Source organism: Bombina bombina, chromosome 1 (assembly GCF_027579735.1).
Source record: "Bombina bombina isolate aBomBom1 chromosome 1, aBomBom1.pri, whole genome shotgun sequence".
NCBI classification, from domain to species: Eukaryota; Metazoa; Chordata; class Amphibia; order Anura; family Bombinatoridae; genus Bombina; species Bombina bombina.
In genome coordinates this window covers 1,110,650,721-1,110,665,458 of record NC_069499.1, presented here as the reverse complement: position 1 = coordinate 1,110,665,458, position 14,738 = coordinate 1,110,650,721, and the positions used below count along the sequence as shown (strand labels likewise).

At 42.4% G+C, this 14,738-nt stretch overlaps 1 protein-coding gene across 1 annotated transcript in view; it reads right to left on the bottom strand.

The window, feature by feature from the left end:
- Positions 1 to 1,816: 1,816 nt before the first annotated feature.
- MRPL45 (mitochondrial ribosomal protein L45) overlaps positions 1,817 to 14,738 on the bottom strand; it is a 50,280-nt gene continuing 37,358 nt past the window's right edge. The window contains exons 7-8 of the mRNA XM_053697691.1: positions 3,259 to 3,429; positions 1,817 to 3,152 (exon numbers count right to left, since the gene is read on the bottom strand). Coding sequence (XP_053553666.1) covers positions 3,054 to 3,152; positions 3,259 to 3,429 — 270 coding nt within the window. The 3' untranslated portion in view covers positions 1,817 to 3,053. The remainder of the gene's footprint in view (positions 3,153 to 3,258; positions 3,430 to 14,738) is intronic.

Sequence of the window (14,738 nt, the reverse complement as noted above, 5' to 3'; positions counted from 1 at the left end):
ATATCCTGTTCTATTGGGCTCCACTTTGGCTTTAGCACATATAGCACAGAGATATTCCTCTGAATCAGACATGTTTAACACACTAGCAAATAAACTAGCAACTTGGAAATACTTTTCAAAGCAATTTACAAATAATATGAAAACGTACTGTGCCTTTAAGAAGCACAGAAAAGTTATGACAGTTGAAATAATAAACTTGAGAAACTATAACATCAAATTCTTTCCGGTAAAAACACAATTTTAGCAAAGGATTGCCCCCATTAGCAATGGATAACTAACCCTGAATAGCAGAAAAAAAGTACAGAAATAAACGTTTTTTATCACAGTCAGTTACAATCTCACAGCTCTGCTGTGAGTGATTACCTCCCTCAAAATAAGTTTTGAAGACCCCTGAGCTCTGTAGAGACGAACCGGATCATGCAGGGAAGACAGACTTCTGACTGAATTTTTTGATGCGTAGCAAAAGCGCCAAAATAGGCCCCTCCCCCTCACTGCCCAAAACATTTTTTCACCCAGTACCTCAGAAAATTAAACGATTTAACATGCCAGCAAAAAACGTTTAACATCAAATAAATGAAATGTCATTAGAAAGCCTGTTGCTAGTCACTGCAAATTAGGCTAAAGTCTTATGCATACAGTATTATCCCAGTGAAGTGCCATTCCCCAGAATACTGAAGTGTAAATATACATACATGACAGCCTGATACCAGTTGCTACTACTGCATTTAAGGCTGAGCTTACATTATATCGGTATGGCAGAATTTTCTCAGTCAATTCCATTGTCAGAAAATAATATGCTGCTACATACCTCTTTGCAGGTTAACCTGCCCGCTGTCCCCTGATCTGAAGTTTACCTCACTCCTTAGATGGCCGAGAACAGCAATATGATCTTAACTACCCCGGCTAAAATCATACAAAAAACTCAGGTAGATTCTTCTTCAAATTCTACCAGAGAAGGAACAACACACTCCGGTGCTGTTATAAAATAACAAACTTTTGATTGAAGGTATAAAACTAAGTATAATCACCACAGTCCTCTCACACATCCTATCTATTAGTTGGGTGCAAGAGAATGACTGGGTGTGACGTAGAGGGGAGGAGCTATATGGCAGCTCTGCTGGGTGAATCCTCTTGCACTTCCTGTTGGGGAGGAGTTAATATCCCAGAAGTAATGATGACCCGTGGACTGACCACACTTAACAGGAGAAATAATCGATTGCCCCTTAACAGTGTCCACCAGTGTTTTGAGCCCTTTTAAATAAGACTTCCTTGTATACTAAGTCTCAGAATATGGCTTACCTTCCCCACATGGGGATTCTTGTCAGTCTTCTAGCATTACTAAGTCTTGACTAGAAAAAAATGACTGAACATACCTTATAGCAGTTAAGCCTGCAAACTGTTCCCCCCAACTGAAGTTTTCTGGTACTCCCCAGTCCTGTGTGGGAACAGCAATGGATTTTAGTTACAACATGCTAAAATCGTTTTCCTCTCAGCAGAAATCTTCATCACTTTCTGCCACAGAGTAAATAGTACAAACCGGCACTATTTTAAAAATAACAAACTCTTGATTGAAGAAATAAAAACTACAAATCTAACACCACATTCACTTTACCCTCCCGTGGAGATGCTACTAGTTAGAGCGGCAAAGAGAATAACTGGGGGGGACGGAGCCTGAGGGGGAGCTATATGGACAGCTCTGCTGTGTGCTCTCTTTGCCACTTCCTGTAGGGAATGAGAATATCCCACAAGTAAGGATGAATCCGTGGACTGGATACACCTTGTAAGAGAAATAACAGTTCTTATAGACGCAAGAAAAAACAGTCCTACTTTTATTGAGAATAAAAGAACGTTGATCCCAAGGTATCCCACGTGCAAAAAAGATGAATTCCAAATTCCCAGTCAACATGCTTAAAATAAGTAGAATACCTACTTACTCAAAATTACCTCAATCATATGAGGTAAGTGCCGCTTGTATACACAATCTGTAAACTTGTCAGCTGCTCAGACGGTCTGTGATCCACTGCAAGGCTGCTTAATATTGTTCCACTTTCCCATGTGTAGTCTCCTTAGTATATTGTAAAGTATAGGTACTATACTTGCTGATATTTCTATGCAGAAAGCCATAGTATCCTAAAATGCAGTAAGGTACCAAACATGCCCTGCTGCAGGACACCGTGTAAGGTTCATGATTCAGATAGAGAATACAATTATAAACAACATTCCAATTTGCTTCTATTATCTAATTTGCTTCATTCTTTAGATATCCTTTGCTGAAAAAATAGCAATGCACATAGTTGAGCCAATCACACGAGGCATCTATGTGCAGCCACCAAGCCTATCTAGATATGCTTTTCATCAAATGATATCAAGAGAATGAAGCAAATTAGATAATAGAAGTAAATTAGAAAGTTGTTTAAAATTGCATGCTCTTTATAAAAATAAATAAATAAATGATAAGTGTTTCATGTCCCTTTAAATTCTGCATGAAAGGCAGGGGGTTATTTTTGGCTGAGTGTATAGGGTTTAGTTACTTAATTATTGTGAATTCGTCCCTTAATTCTTTAGAGATGTCCCTAAAATCTGTCTACAGAATATTCATCTCTACGGAGAAGTTCAAAACTACTATACATTTTTTTATCCAAACTTTCTGAAATAATTATTTAGCAAACTGAACATAACAATTTTTTTTTGTACAAAAGAAAGAGTAGCACAAACACACACTTTTTTTGCTGATATGAAAAAGTGAAAGCTGTAACTTTATATAGAAATTAATATACATGAAAAGCATGTATGCAAAACTGATACTGTCATTTAGAGGTTTACTAGGACAACTGTCACTGCTGTATTGGTAGAAAAGTTTGTTTCCTCAGCACAGGCAGATCTGTTAACAAAGATGCCTGTAATGGTCTCAAGGTCAACTCATATAACTGAAGCCAGGTTGGTAGAGGTTTGCTCGGCAGTAGGAACTTGAAGAGACAAAGTATAGATTTTGTGGTGCTGGCTGTTGGGAGAACTAAAGTTGCAGTCCATAGTGGCAGACAATGAATATTCCATTATTTGTACCACTGCTGAGCTGGAGGCACTGGTCCCTTCTGACTCAACTCATACAGTTCTTGCTGTGGGGTTAGGGTAGGACCTGGTATTAGCACCGTCTATAAAACAGAAACAGACAAACTCATTCCATGAAAAGGGTTTACAAGGTACAATAATATCTTTTAGTACCATTATTCTAAATTCCACATCTGTCTCTACAGATACCTTTAAAATGGGCTCTTTGGGTGGAGCCCAAGCAGGAACAATCTTTCCATGCATCCTCCACGCTCCATATGGATTCACCATGTGGCGCTCAAACACGACATACTCCAACACATCCCGAGGCTCATCCTTCCCACACATCACACGCCCAAATCGATCATAGATCACCAGAGACTGGATGGCAGAGAGAAAATGTTATGAGACACTGACCATTGTTGGAACAAAAGATGAGAAAAATTCAGGAATGGATCAATCAACCTGGAAGAAATAACAACATTTATGCTTACCTGATAAATGTATTTCTTTCTGGATATGGAGAGTCCACAACGTCATTCAATTACTAGTGGGAATATCACTGCTGGCCAGCAGGAGGAGGCAAAGAGCACCACAGCAAAGGTGTTAAGTGTCACTCCCCTACCCATAATCCCCAGTCATTCGACCGAAGGGAAATGGAAAAGGAATAAAACAAAGGTGTAGAGGTGCCTGAGGTTTATTAAAAAATAACTGTCTTAATAAAGGGTGGGGTCGTGGACTCTCCATATCCGGAAAGAAAGAAATTGATCAGGTAAGCAAAAATTGTTATCTTTCTAAGATATGGAGAGTCCATGACATCATTTAAATTACTAGTAGGTACCAATACCCAAGCTAGAGGACACAGAATGAACAGGGAGGGAGAACAAGACAGGCAGACCTAAACAGAAGGCACCACCGCTTGAAGAACCTTTCTCCCATAAGAGGCCTCAACCGAGGCAAAAGTATCAAATTTGGAAAAAGTATTCAGAGAGGACCAAGTTGCAGCCTTGAAAAATCTGTTCCACAGAAGTTGCCTTTTTGAAAGCCCAAGAAGAGGAGACAGCCCTAGTGGAATGAGATGTAATTCTCTCAGGAGGCTGCTGTCCAGCAGTCTCATAAGCTAAACGAATCATACTTCTCAACCAGAGGGAAAGAGAAGAAGAAGTAGCCTTCTGAACCTTACGCAGAAGACTGGCGAAAAATTCTTAGTTGCCTGTAGGTAGAATTTTAGAGCATGCACAACATCCAAATTGTGCAACAGACGTTCTTTAGGAGGAGGATTGGGACAGAGAGAAGGAACAACAATTTCCTGATTAATATTTCTATCCGAAACCACTTTAGGAAGAAACCCCAATTTAGTACGAAGAACCGCCTAATCCGCATGAAAGATAAGGTAAGGCTAATCACACTGCAAAGCCGAGAGTTCCGAAACTCTCTGAGCAGAAGAGATAGCAATAACAAATAAAACCTTCCAAGATAGCAACTTAAAAGCTAAGGAATGCATTGGCTCAAACGGAGCCTGCTGCAAAACTTTAAGAACAAAATTAAGGCTCCAAGGAGGAGCAACAGGTTTAAACACAGGCCTGATTCTGACCAGGGCTTGACAAAAAGATTGAACATCTGGCACATCCGCCAGACACTTGTGTAACAAAATAGATTATGCAGAAATCTGACCTTTCAGAGAACTGACTGACAACCTTTTCTCCAGACCTTCCTGGAGAAAAGACAAAATTCTAGGAATCCTGACCATACTCCAAGAGTAGCCATTAGATTCACATTAATAAAAGTAATTTTTCGAGCAACAGGCTTGCGAGCCTGGATCATGGGCACAATGACCGACTAAGCGTTCAATCTCCAAGTAGTTAGCTTCAGAGAAATGAGATTTGGCTAGATGAATGAACCCTGAGTTAGAAGGTCCTTCCTCAGAGGCAACCTCAAAGGCATCCGAGATGACATCTTCACTAGGTCTGCATACCAGATCCTGCGAGGTCATGCAGGAGCTATTAGAATTACTGATGCCCTCTCTTGTTGATACGAGCAATAACTTGTGGAAGGAATGGAGGAAACCGGTATGCTAGACAGAAATCCCAAGGAACCGCCAGAGCATCTATCAGAGCGGCCAGAGGATCTCTTGACCTTGAACCGTACCTTGGAAGCTTGACGTTCTGTCGAGACGTCATGAGATCCAACTCCGGCACCCCCCATTTGATGGTTAAGCTGGAGAGCACCTCCGGATGGAGAGCCCACACCCCGGGATGAAATGCCTGTCTGCTCAGGACATCTGCTTCCCAGTTGTCCACTCCAGGAATGTGGATGGCAGATAGACAACAATTGTGATAACAATTGTGAGCTTCCACCCACTGAATAATCCGTGCCACCGCCTTCATGGCTAAGAAACTCTGAGTTTTTCCCTGGTGCTTGATGTAAGCCACTGAGGTGATATTCTCCAACTAAAACCTGATAAACCAGGCTAAAAGACAATTGAGGCCAAGCCATCAGAGCATTATATATCGCTCTCAACGCCAAGATGTTTATGGGGAGAGCAGACTCCTCCCGAATCCATAGTCCCTGCGCCTTTACCGAGACCCAGACTGCTCCCCAGCCTAGCAGGCTGGCGTCCGTGGTCACAATCACCCAGGAAGGTCTCCAGAAGCATGTGCCTTGAGACAGATGGTCCTGAGAAAGCCACCATGGGAGAGAGTCTCTTGTCGACTGGTCTAGATCTATCCTCTGAGACAGATCCGAATGGTCTCCATTCCATTGTCTGAGCATGCATAATTGCAAAGCTCTCAAATGGAATTGAGCAAAGGGAATTGAGCAAAGGGAATGTTGTCCATGGAAGCGACCATCAGACCAATTACCGCCATACATTGAACAGTAGACTGAAGAGAGAGGTAAGGAGGGAATTTTGGATTTTCTGACCTCTGTCAGAAAAATTTTCATATGGTCCCTAAGAAAACCACCCTTGCAGCTGGAACAAGGGAACTCTCTTTCAGATTCCCTTTCTAACCGTGGGAACATAGAAAAGACAACAAGATCTCTGTATGAAAGTTTGCTTGTTGAAAAGATGGCGCCTGAACCAATGTGTCGCCTGAACCAATGTATCGTCCAGGTATGGTGCCAAGAGAGCCCCCAGAACCTTTGAGAAAATTCTGGGAGCTGTGGCAAGTCCAAACGGAAGAGCCACAAACGGAAAGTGTTTGTCTAGAGAGGCGAATCTCAGGAATTTGTGATTATCCCTGTGGATGGGAACATGAAGATACGCGTCCTTCCGGTCTATGGTCGTCATGAACTGACCCTCTTGGACCAAAGGAAGAATGGAACGAATGGTTTCCATTTTGAAGGACGGTACCCTGAGAAACTTGTTGAGGCACTTTAGGTCGAAAATGGGTCGAAAAGTTCCCTGCTTTTTGGGAACCACAAACATATTTGAATAGAATCCTAGACCCTGTTCCCTTACTGGAGCAATCACTCCCAGGGAGGAAAGGTCCTGAAAGCAGTTCAAGAATGCCTCTCTTTTAACCTGGTCAGCAGATAATCTGGAAAGGTGGAAATTGCCACTTGGAGGGAAAGTTTTGAATTCTATTTTGTAACCCTGAGATACTATGTCCACAGCCCAAGAATCTGGGACATTTCGTCTCCACACTTGACAAAATAGGGAAAGTCTGCCCCCCCCCACTTGATCCGATCCCGGACCGGGAGCTGACCCTTCATGCTGACTTAGACTCAGCTGCGGGTTTCTTTGATTGCTTCCCCTTATACCAAGACTGATTGGGCTTCCGAGAAGACTTGGACTGCTCCTGCTTGGAGGAGGGAGAGGAAGACTTTTGTCCTTTGAGTCTGTTGTTCTTGTCTTGCGGTAGAAAAGACCCTTTTCCACCTGTAATATCAGAAATTATTTCTGCCAGACCAGGTCCAAACAAGGTCTTACCCTTGTAAGGAAGCGCCAGAAGCTTGGACTTAGAGGTAACATCAGCTGACCAATATTTTAGCCACATTGCCCTACGGGCTAGGACAGTGAAGCCAGACATCTTGGCTCCCAGTCTAATAACTTGCATATTAGCATCAGAAATAAAGGAATTGGCTAGTTTGAGAACCTTAATCCTATCTTGTATCTCCTTCAACTGAGTCTCTTCAAAAATTGGATCAGACAAGGCGTTGCACCAATAAGATTGCGCACTTGCTACTGTGGCAATACAAACTGCAGGTTTCCATTGAAGACCTTGATGAACATACATCATCTTCAAATAAGCTATCCTCTATAGGGATCCTAGTTCGCTTAGCCAGAGTAGAAATAGCCCCTTCTACTATAGGCACCGTGCGCCAAGAATCTTTAATTGAGTCAGTAACAGGAAACATCTTTTTAAATACAGGAGACAGGGAGAAAGGAATCCCTGGCTTCTCCCATTCCTGTGAAATAATCTCCGTCACACGGTTTGGGATAGGAAAACTTCCACAGAGGAAGGAACATCATAGTATTTATTAAGTTTACTAGACTTAATAAAGTTGACAACGACAGAAGTGTCGGAGTCGTCCAAAGTAGCCAATACCTCCTTTAACAGTACACAAAGGTGTTCAAGCTTAAATCTGAAGTTTACTTCTTCAGTATCAGATGAAGGAATAATACTGTCCGAATCTGAGATTTCACCCTCAGAGGCTACCGACGTATCCTCCTCATCAGACTTATGAGGGAGGGCAACCTGCGTAGCAGTAGGTGGAACAGAAATCTTACTATCAGAATGTCTAAATTTTCCCACTGCGTTTTCCCAGTATATGAAAAGCAGATAATTCCGCAGATACCTTAGAAGATACATGTGCAGCAAAATAAACTACTCCCGGAGGCTGAGAGGAACTGCAGGGCACTGTATGTGACGCCAGAGGCTTGGGACATTTGAGGAGAAAGCTGTGGCACTGCCCGAACAGCATCATTCTGAGAGACATTGGGTTCAGAGGGCTCAAGTGTTCTAGCTAAGCATGCAGCACATAATTGCATAGGCAAAACAATTTTGCATCAAGGCATAACAAGCATTTGTCAAAAGACACAGAGTCTTGGTACATGTCCATAATACCAAATAAAAAATTCCCCAAAAATTGTAGAAATGTTTTAAATACACTGTCACTTTAAAAAAATTTAATACCACAGCCACTTAACGTTATGCAAAAATTCTTTAAAATAATAAACAAATCAGGCCCCCTACACCTCAGACAGGCGGAGGTGCCTTACCGTAACACATATACACAACTTGGCTGCCAGAAGTCTCTAAAATGATCATATGGTAGATCGACACTGAAGAGACTGAAATTCAATGACGCCGCTCCGTGAATATTCGACAGCAGAGAGAAGTCACATGACCGGCAGAGAGAGGAGACTACGCAGCAAGTAAAAGGCGCGCTTTTCCTTCTGCCTACAACACCTGAGCTTAATTTACACAAACGCTCAAGCAGTCTGTCAGCCTGTTCTAGCTAAGCAAGCAAAGAAAACCAACTGTCAAATTTTAAGTTTATACATAAATCCCTGTATAAAACATAAGCCACACACATACTAATAAAGTATTTCAGCAAAATTAACCCAAAGAGGAAAAAACATCCCAATAAAGGGAAGATAAACCTCTAGTCCCAACATATATAATGTGCCTGGCCAATGCTATAGAAAATCCTGTATAAAGGATTTTAAAAATATCCCCATATACTGCATATGACATATTCTTCTGAAGTGCAAGTCTCCAAGACCTAGAAGGCAAAAGCCCTTACCTGCAGTCTAGCTGTCCGGCAGGAAGACAGCTCACAAGTCGTGAAAGGACACATACTCCTTACAGAGACCTGTAGAAAAAGAAAGGACAGAGTAACCAACTCTGGCTTTCTGTATTATGGGCAGCAATGTGTTAGGAAACAAAGCAAATACTTCCTAACTGCTTAAAAGCCACCATTACGCTACTGAAGAGATTGACGTGGACTCCGATAAACCCAAATCCTTGCCTGCAGGGAAAAGTATCCGAAAAAGGAATTCATTTCTTCAGACACCAAACTTCACCTCCTCCATTGACAGAGGCAAAGAGAATGACTGGGGATTATGGCCAGGAGTGATATTCCCATTAGTAATTGAATGACGTTGTGGACTCTCCATATCTTAAGAATGAAAGTATGTTCGCTTCAGAGCAGCATTGTACTACGGGGACCTAGCTAAACACATTCAGGGTCTAATGATAAAAGATTCTACTGCTTAAAAAGAAATTATAGTGCAGATTTCACAGGGGTGGAACTCCCAGAAAGATGAGAGATGCCTCCCATAAAGCTCTAAGCTCAGATGAGATCTAAAATTATTCTTCAGCACAGCGAGATCTCTCACTAAATTCTAGACAGACAAATATACTTTCACTTGTGTATATTAAAGCATTTAGATACAGCAGTGATTTTACAAATACAATTCTGATTATGTTTTGAAAGTCTCTGTGTGACAAACAAATTAGGATCATACTTTTATATTTCTGTATATCTTTTAGAGATTACATTGCACTCAGTATTTGCTCTCTCACAATGAACTTCTTAAACTGACACAAAAACAGAATTTATGCTTACCTGATAAATTACTTTCTCCAACGGTGTGTCCGGTCCACGGCGTCATCCTTACTTGTGGGATATTATCTTCCCCAACAGGAAATGGCAAAGAGTCCCAGCAAAGCTGGTCACATGATCCCTCCTAGGCTCCGCCCACCCCAGTCATTCGACCGACGGACAGGAGGAAATATATATAGGAGAAACCATATGATACCGTGGTGACTGTAGTTAGAGAAAATAATTCATCAGACCTGATTAAAAAACCAGGGCGGGCCGTGGACCGGACACACCGTTGGAGAAAGTAATTTATCAGGTAAGCATAAATTCTGTTTTCTCCAACATTGGTGTGTCCGGTCCACGGCGTCATCCTTACTTGTGGGAACCAATACCAAAGCTTTAGGACACGGATGAAGGGAGGGAGCAAATCAGGTCACCTAAATGGAAGGCACCACGGCTTGCAAAACCTTTCTCCCAAAAATAGCCTCCGAAGAAGCAAAAGTATCAAATTTGTAAAATTTGGCAAAAGTGTGCAGTGAAGACCAAGTCGCTGCCTTACATATCTGGTCAACAGAAGCCTCGTTCTTGAAGGCCCATGTGGAAGCCACAGCCCTAGTGGAGTGAGCTGTGATTCTTTCAGGAGGCTGCCGTCCGGCAGTCTCATAAGCCAATCGGATAATGCTTTTAAGCCAAAAGGAAAGAAAGGTAGAAGTCGCTTTTTGACCTCTCCTTTTACCAGAATAAACAACAAACAAGGAAGATGTTTGTCTGAAATCTTTAGTAGCCTCTAAATAGAATTTTAGAGCACGGACTACGTCCAAATTGTGTAACAAACGTTCCTTCTTTGAAACTGGATTCGGACACAAAGAAGGTACAACTATCTCCTGGTTAATATTTTTGTTGGAAACAACTTTCGGAAGAAAACCAGGCTTAGTACGCAAAACCACCTTATCTGCATGGAACACCAGATAGGGCGGAGAACACTGCAGAGCAGATAACTCTGAAACTCTTCTTGCAGAAGAAATTGCAACCAAAAACAAAAAACTTTCCAAGATAATAACTTAATATCTACGTAAGGGTTCAAACGGAACCCCTTGAAGAGCTGAAAGAACTAGATTTAGACTCCAGGGAGGAGTCAAAGGTCTGTAAACAGGCTTGATCCTAACCAGAGCCTGAACAAATGCTTGAACATCTGGCACAGCTGCCAGTCTTTTGTGAAGTAAAACAGATAAAGCAGAGATCTGTCCCTTCAGAGAACTTGCAGATAATCCTTTCTCCAAACCTTCTTGTAGAAAGGATAGAATCTTAGGAATTTTTGTCTTGTTCCATGGGAATCCTTTAGATTCACACCAACAGATATATTTTTTCCATATTTTATGGTAAATTTTTCTAGTTACAGGCTTTCTAGCCTGAATCAGAGTATCTATTACAGAATCTGAAAACCCACGCTTTGATAAAATCAAGCGTTCAATCTCCAAGCCGTCAGTTGGAGGGAAACCAGATTCGGATGTTCGAATGGACCCTGAACAAGAAGGTCCTGTCTCAAAGGTAGCTTCCATGGTGGAGCCGATGACATATTCACCAGGTCTGCATACCAAGTCCTGCGTGGCCACGCAGGAGCTATCAAGATCACCGAGGCCCTCTCCTGATTGATCCTGGCTACCAGCCTGGGGATGAGAGGAAACGGTGGGAATACATAAGCTAGGTTGAAGGTCCAAGGTGCTACTAGTGCATCTACTAGAGTCTCCTTGGGATCCCTGGATCTGGACCCGTAGCAAGGAACCTTGAAGTTCTGACGAGACGCCATCAGGTCCATGTCTGGAATGCCCCATAATTGAATTATTTGGGCAAAGATTTCCGGATGGAGTTCCCACTCCCCCGGATGGAATGTCTGACGACTCAGAAAATCCGCTTCCCAATTTTCCACTCCTGGGATGTGGATCGCAGACAAGTGGCAGGAGTGATCCTCCGCCCATTGAATTATCTTGGTCACTTCTTTCATCGCCAGGGAACTCCTTGTTCCCCCCTGATGATTGATATATGCAACGGTCGTCATGTTGTCTGACTGAAACCTTATGAATTTGGCCTTTGCTAGTTGAGGCCAAGCTCTGAGAGCATTGAATATCGCTCTCAGTTCCAGAATGTTTATCGGGAGAAGAGACTCTTCCCGAGACCATAGACCCTGAGCTTTCAGGGATTCCCAGACCGCGCCCCAGCACACTAGGCTGGCGTCGGTCGTGACAATGACCCACTCTGGTCTGCGGAAGCTCATTCCCTGTGACAGATTGTCCAGGGTCAGCCACCAACGGAGTGAATCTCTGGTCTTTTGATCTACTTGAATCGTCGGAGACAAGTCTGTATAATCCCCATTCCACTGTCTGAGCATGCACAGTTGTAATGGTCTTAGATGAATTCGTGCAAAAGGAAATATGTCCATTGTTGCAACCATCAATCCTATTACTTCCATGCACTGCGCTATGGAAGGACGAGGAACAGAGTGAAGTACTTGACAAGAGCTTAGAAGTTTTGATTTTCTGACCTCTGTCAGAAAAATCCTCATTTCTAAGGAATCTATTATTGTTCCCAAGAAGGGAACTCTTGTTGACGGGGACAGAGAACTTTTTTCTTTGTTCACCTTCCATCCGTGAGATCTGAGAAAGGCTAGGACGATGTCCGTATGAGCCTTTGCTTTTGACATGGACGACGCTTGAATCAGGATGTCGTCCAAGTAAGGTACTACTGCAATGCCCCTTGGTCTTAGAACCGCTAGAAGGGACCCTAGTACCTTTGTGAAAATCCTTGGAGCAGTGGCTAATCCGAATGGAAGTGCCACAAACTGGTAATGCTTGTCCAGAAAAGCGAACCTTAGGAACTGATGATGTTCCTTGTGGATAGGAATATGTAGGTACGCATCCTTTAAATCCACGGTAGTCATAAATTGATTTTCCTGGATAGTAGGTAGGATCGTTCGAATAGTTTCCATTTTGAACGATGGTACCCTGAGAAATTTGTTTAGGATCTTTAGATCCAAAATTGGTCTGAATGTTCCCTCTTTTTTGGGAACTATGAACAGATTGGAATAAAATCCCATTCCTTGTTCTCTTATTGGAACTGGATGTATCACTCCCATCTTTAACAGGTCTTCTACACAATGTAAGAATGCCTGTCTCTTTATTTGGTTTGAAGATAATTGAGACCTGTGGAACCTTCCCCTTGGGGGTAGTTCCTTGAATTCCAGGAGATAACCTTGAGAAACTATTTCTAGCGCCCAAGGATCCTGAACATCTCTTGCCCAAGCAAAGAGAGAAAGTCTGCCCCCCACTAGATCCGGTCCCGGATCGGGGGCTATCCCTTCATGCTGTTTTGGTAGCAGTGGTAGGCTTCTTGGCCTGCTTACCCTTGTTCCAGCCTTGCATTGGTTTCCAGGCTGGTTTGGGTTGTGAAGTATTACCCTCTTGCTTAGAGGATACAGAATTAGAGACTGGTCCGTTTCTGCGAAAGGGACGAAAATTAGGCTTATTTTTAGCCTTAAAAGACCTATCCTGTGGGAGGGCGTGGCCCTTTCCCCCAGTGATGTCTGAAATAATCTCTTTCAAATCAGGTCCAAATAATGTTTTACCTTTGAAAGGAATGTTAAGCAATTTTGTCTTGGAAGACACATCCGCTGACCAAGACTTTAGCCAAAGCGCTCTGCGCGCCACGATAGCAAACCCTGAATTTTTCGCCGCTAATCTAGCTAATTGCAAAGCGGCATCTAAAACAAAAGAGTTAGCCAATTTAAGTGCTTGAACTCTGTCCATAACCTCCTCATACGAAGATTCTTTACTGAGCGATTTTTCTAGTTCCTCGAACCAGAAACACGCTGCCGTAGTGACAGGAACAATGCATGAAATTGGTTGTAGAAGGTAACCTTGCTGTACAAAAATCTTTTTAAGCAAACCCTCTAATTTCTTATCCATAGGATCTTTGAAAGCACAACTATCTTCGATAGGAATAGTAGTGCGTTTGTTTAGAGTAGAAACCGCCCCCTCGACCTTGGGGACTGTCTGCCATAAGTCCTTTCTGGGGTCGACTATAGGAAATAATTTCTTAAATATAGGGGGGGGGGGGACAAAAGGTATGCCGGGCCTTTCCCACTCTTTATTTACTATGTCCGCCACCCGCTTGGGTATAGGAAAAGCGTCGGGGGGCACCGGAACCTCTAGGAACTTGTCCATCTTACATAATTTCTCTGGAATGACCAAATTGTCACAATCATCCAGAGTAGATAACACCTCCTTAAGCAGTGCACGGAGATGTTCTAATTTAAATTTAAATGTCACAACATCAGGTTCAGCTTGATGAGAAATTTTTCCTGAATCTGAGATTTCTCCATCAGACAAAACCTCCCTCATGGCCCCTTGAAATTGGTGTGAGGGTATGTCAGAACAGTTATCATCAGCGTCCTCTTGCTCTTCAGTGTTTAAAACAGAGCAATCGCGCTTTCTCTGATAAGTAGGCATTTTGGATAAAAGATTTGCTATGGAGTTATCCATTACAGCCGTTAATTGTTGCATGGTAATAAGTATTGGCGCACTAGATGTACTAGGGGCCTCCTGTGTGGGCATAACTGGGTAGACACAGTAGGGGATGATGTAGTATCATGTTTACTCCCCTCATTTGAGGAATCATCTTGGGCAATATCATTATCTGTGGCATTACTGTCCTTACTTTGTTTGGACACTATGGCACAATTATCACATAAATTTAAATGGGGAGACACATTGGCTTTCATACATATAGAACATAGCTTATCTGATGGTACAGACATGTTAAACAGGCTTAAACTTGTCAACAAAGCACAAAAAACGTTTTAAAATAAAACCGTTACTGTCACTTTAAATTTCAAAATGAAAACACTTTATTACTGAATATGTGAAAAAGTATGAAGGAATTGTTCAAAATTCACCAAAATTTCACCACAGTGTCTTAAAGCATTAAAAGTATTGCACACCAAATTTCAGAGCTTTAACCCCTATACAGTCCCAGCTATATGCTTTGCTGAGACCCAACCAAGCCCAGAGGGGAATACGATACCAAATGACGCCTTCTATAAGCTTTTTCAGTGATTCTTAGCTCCTGACACATGCATCTGCATG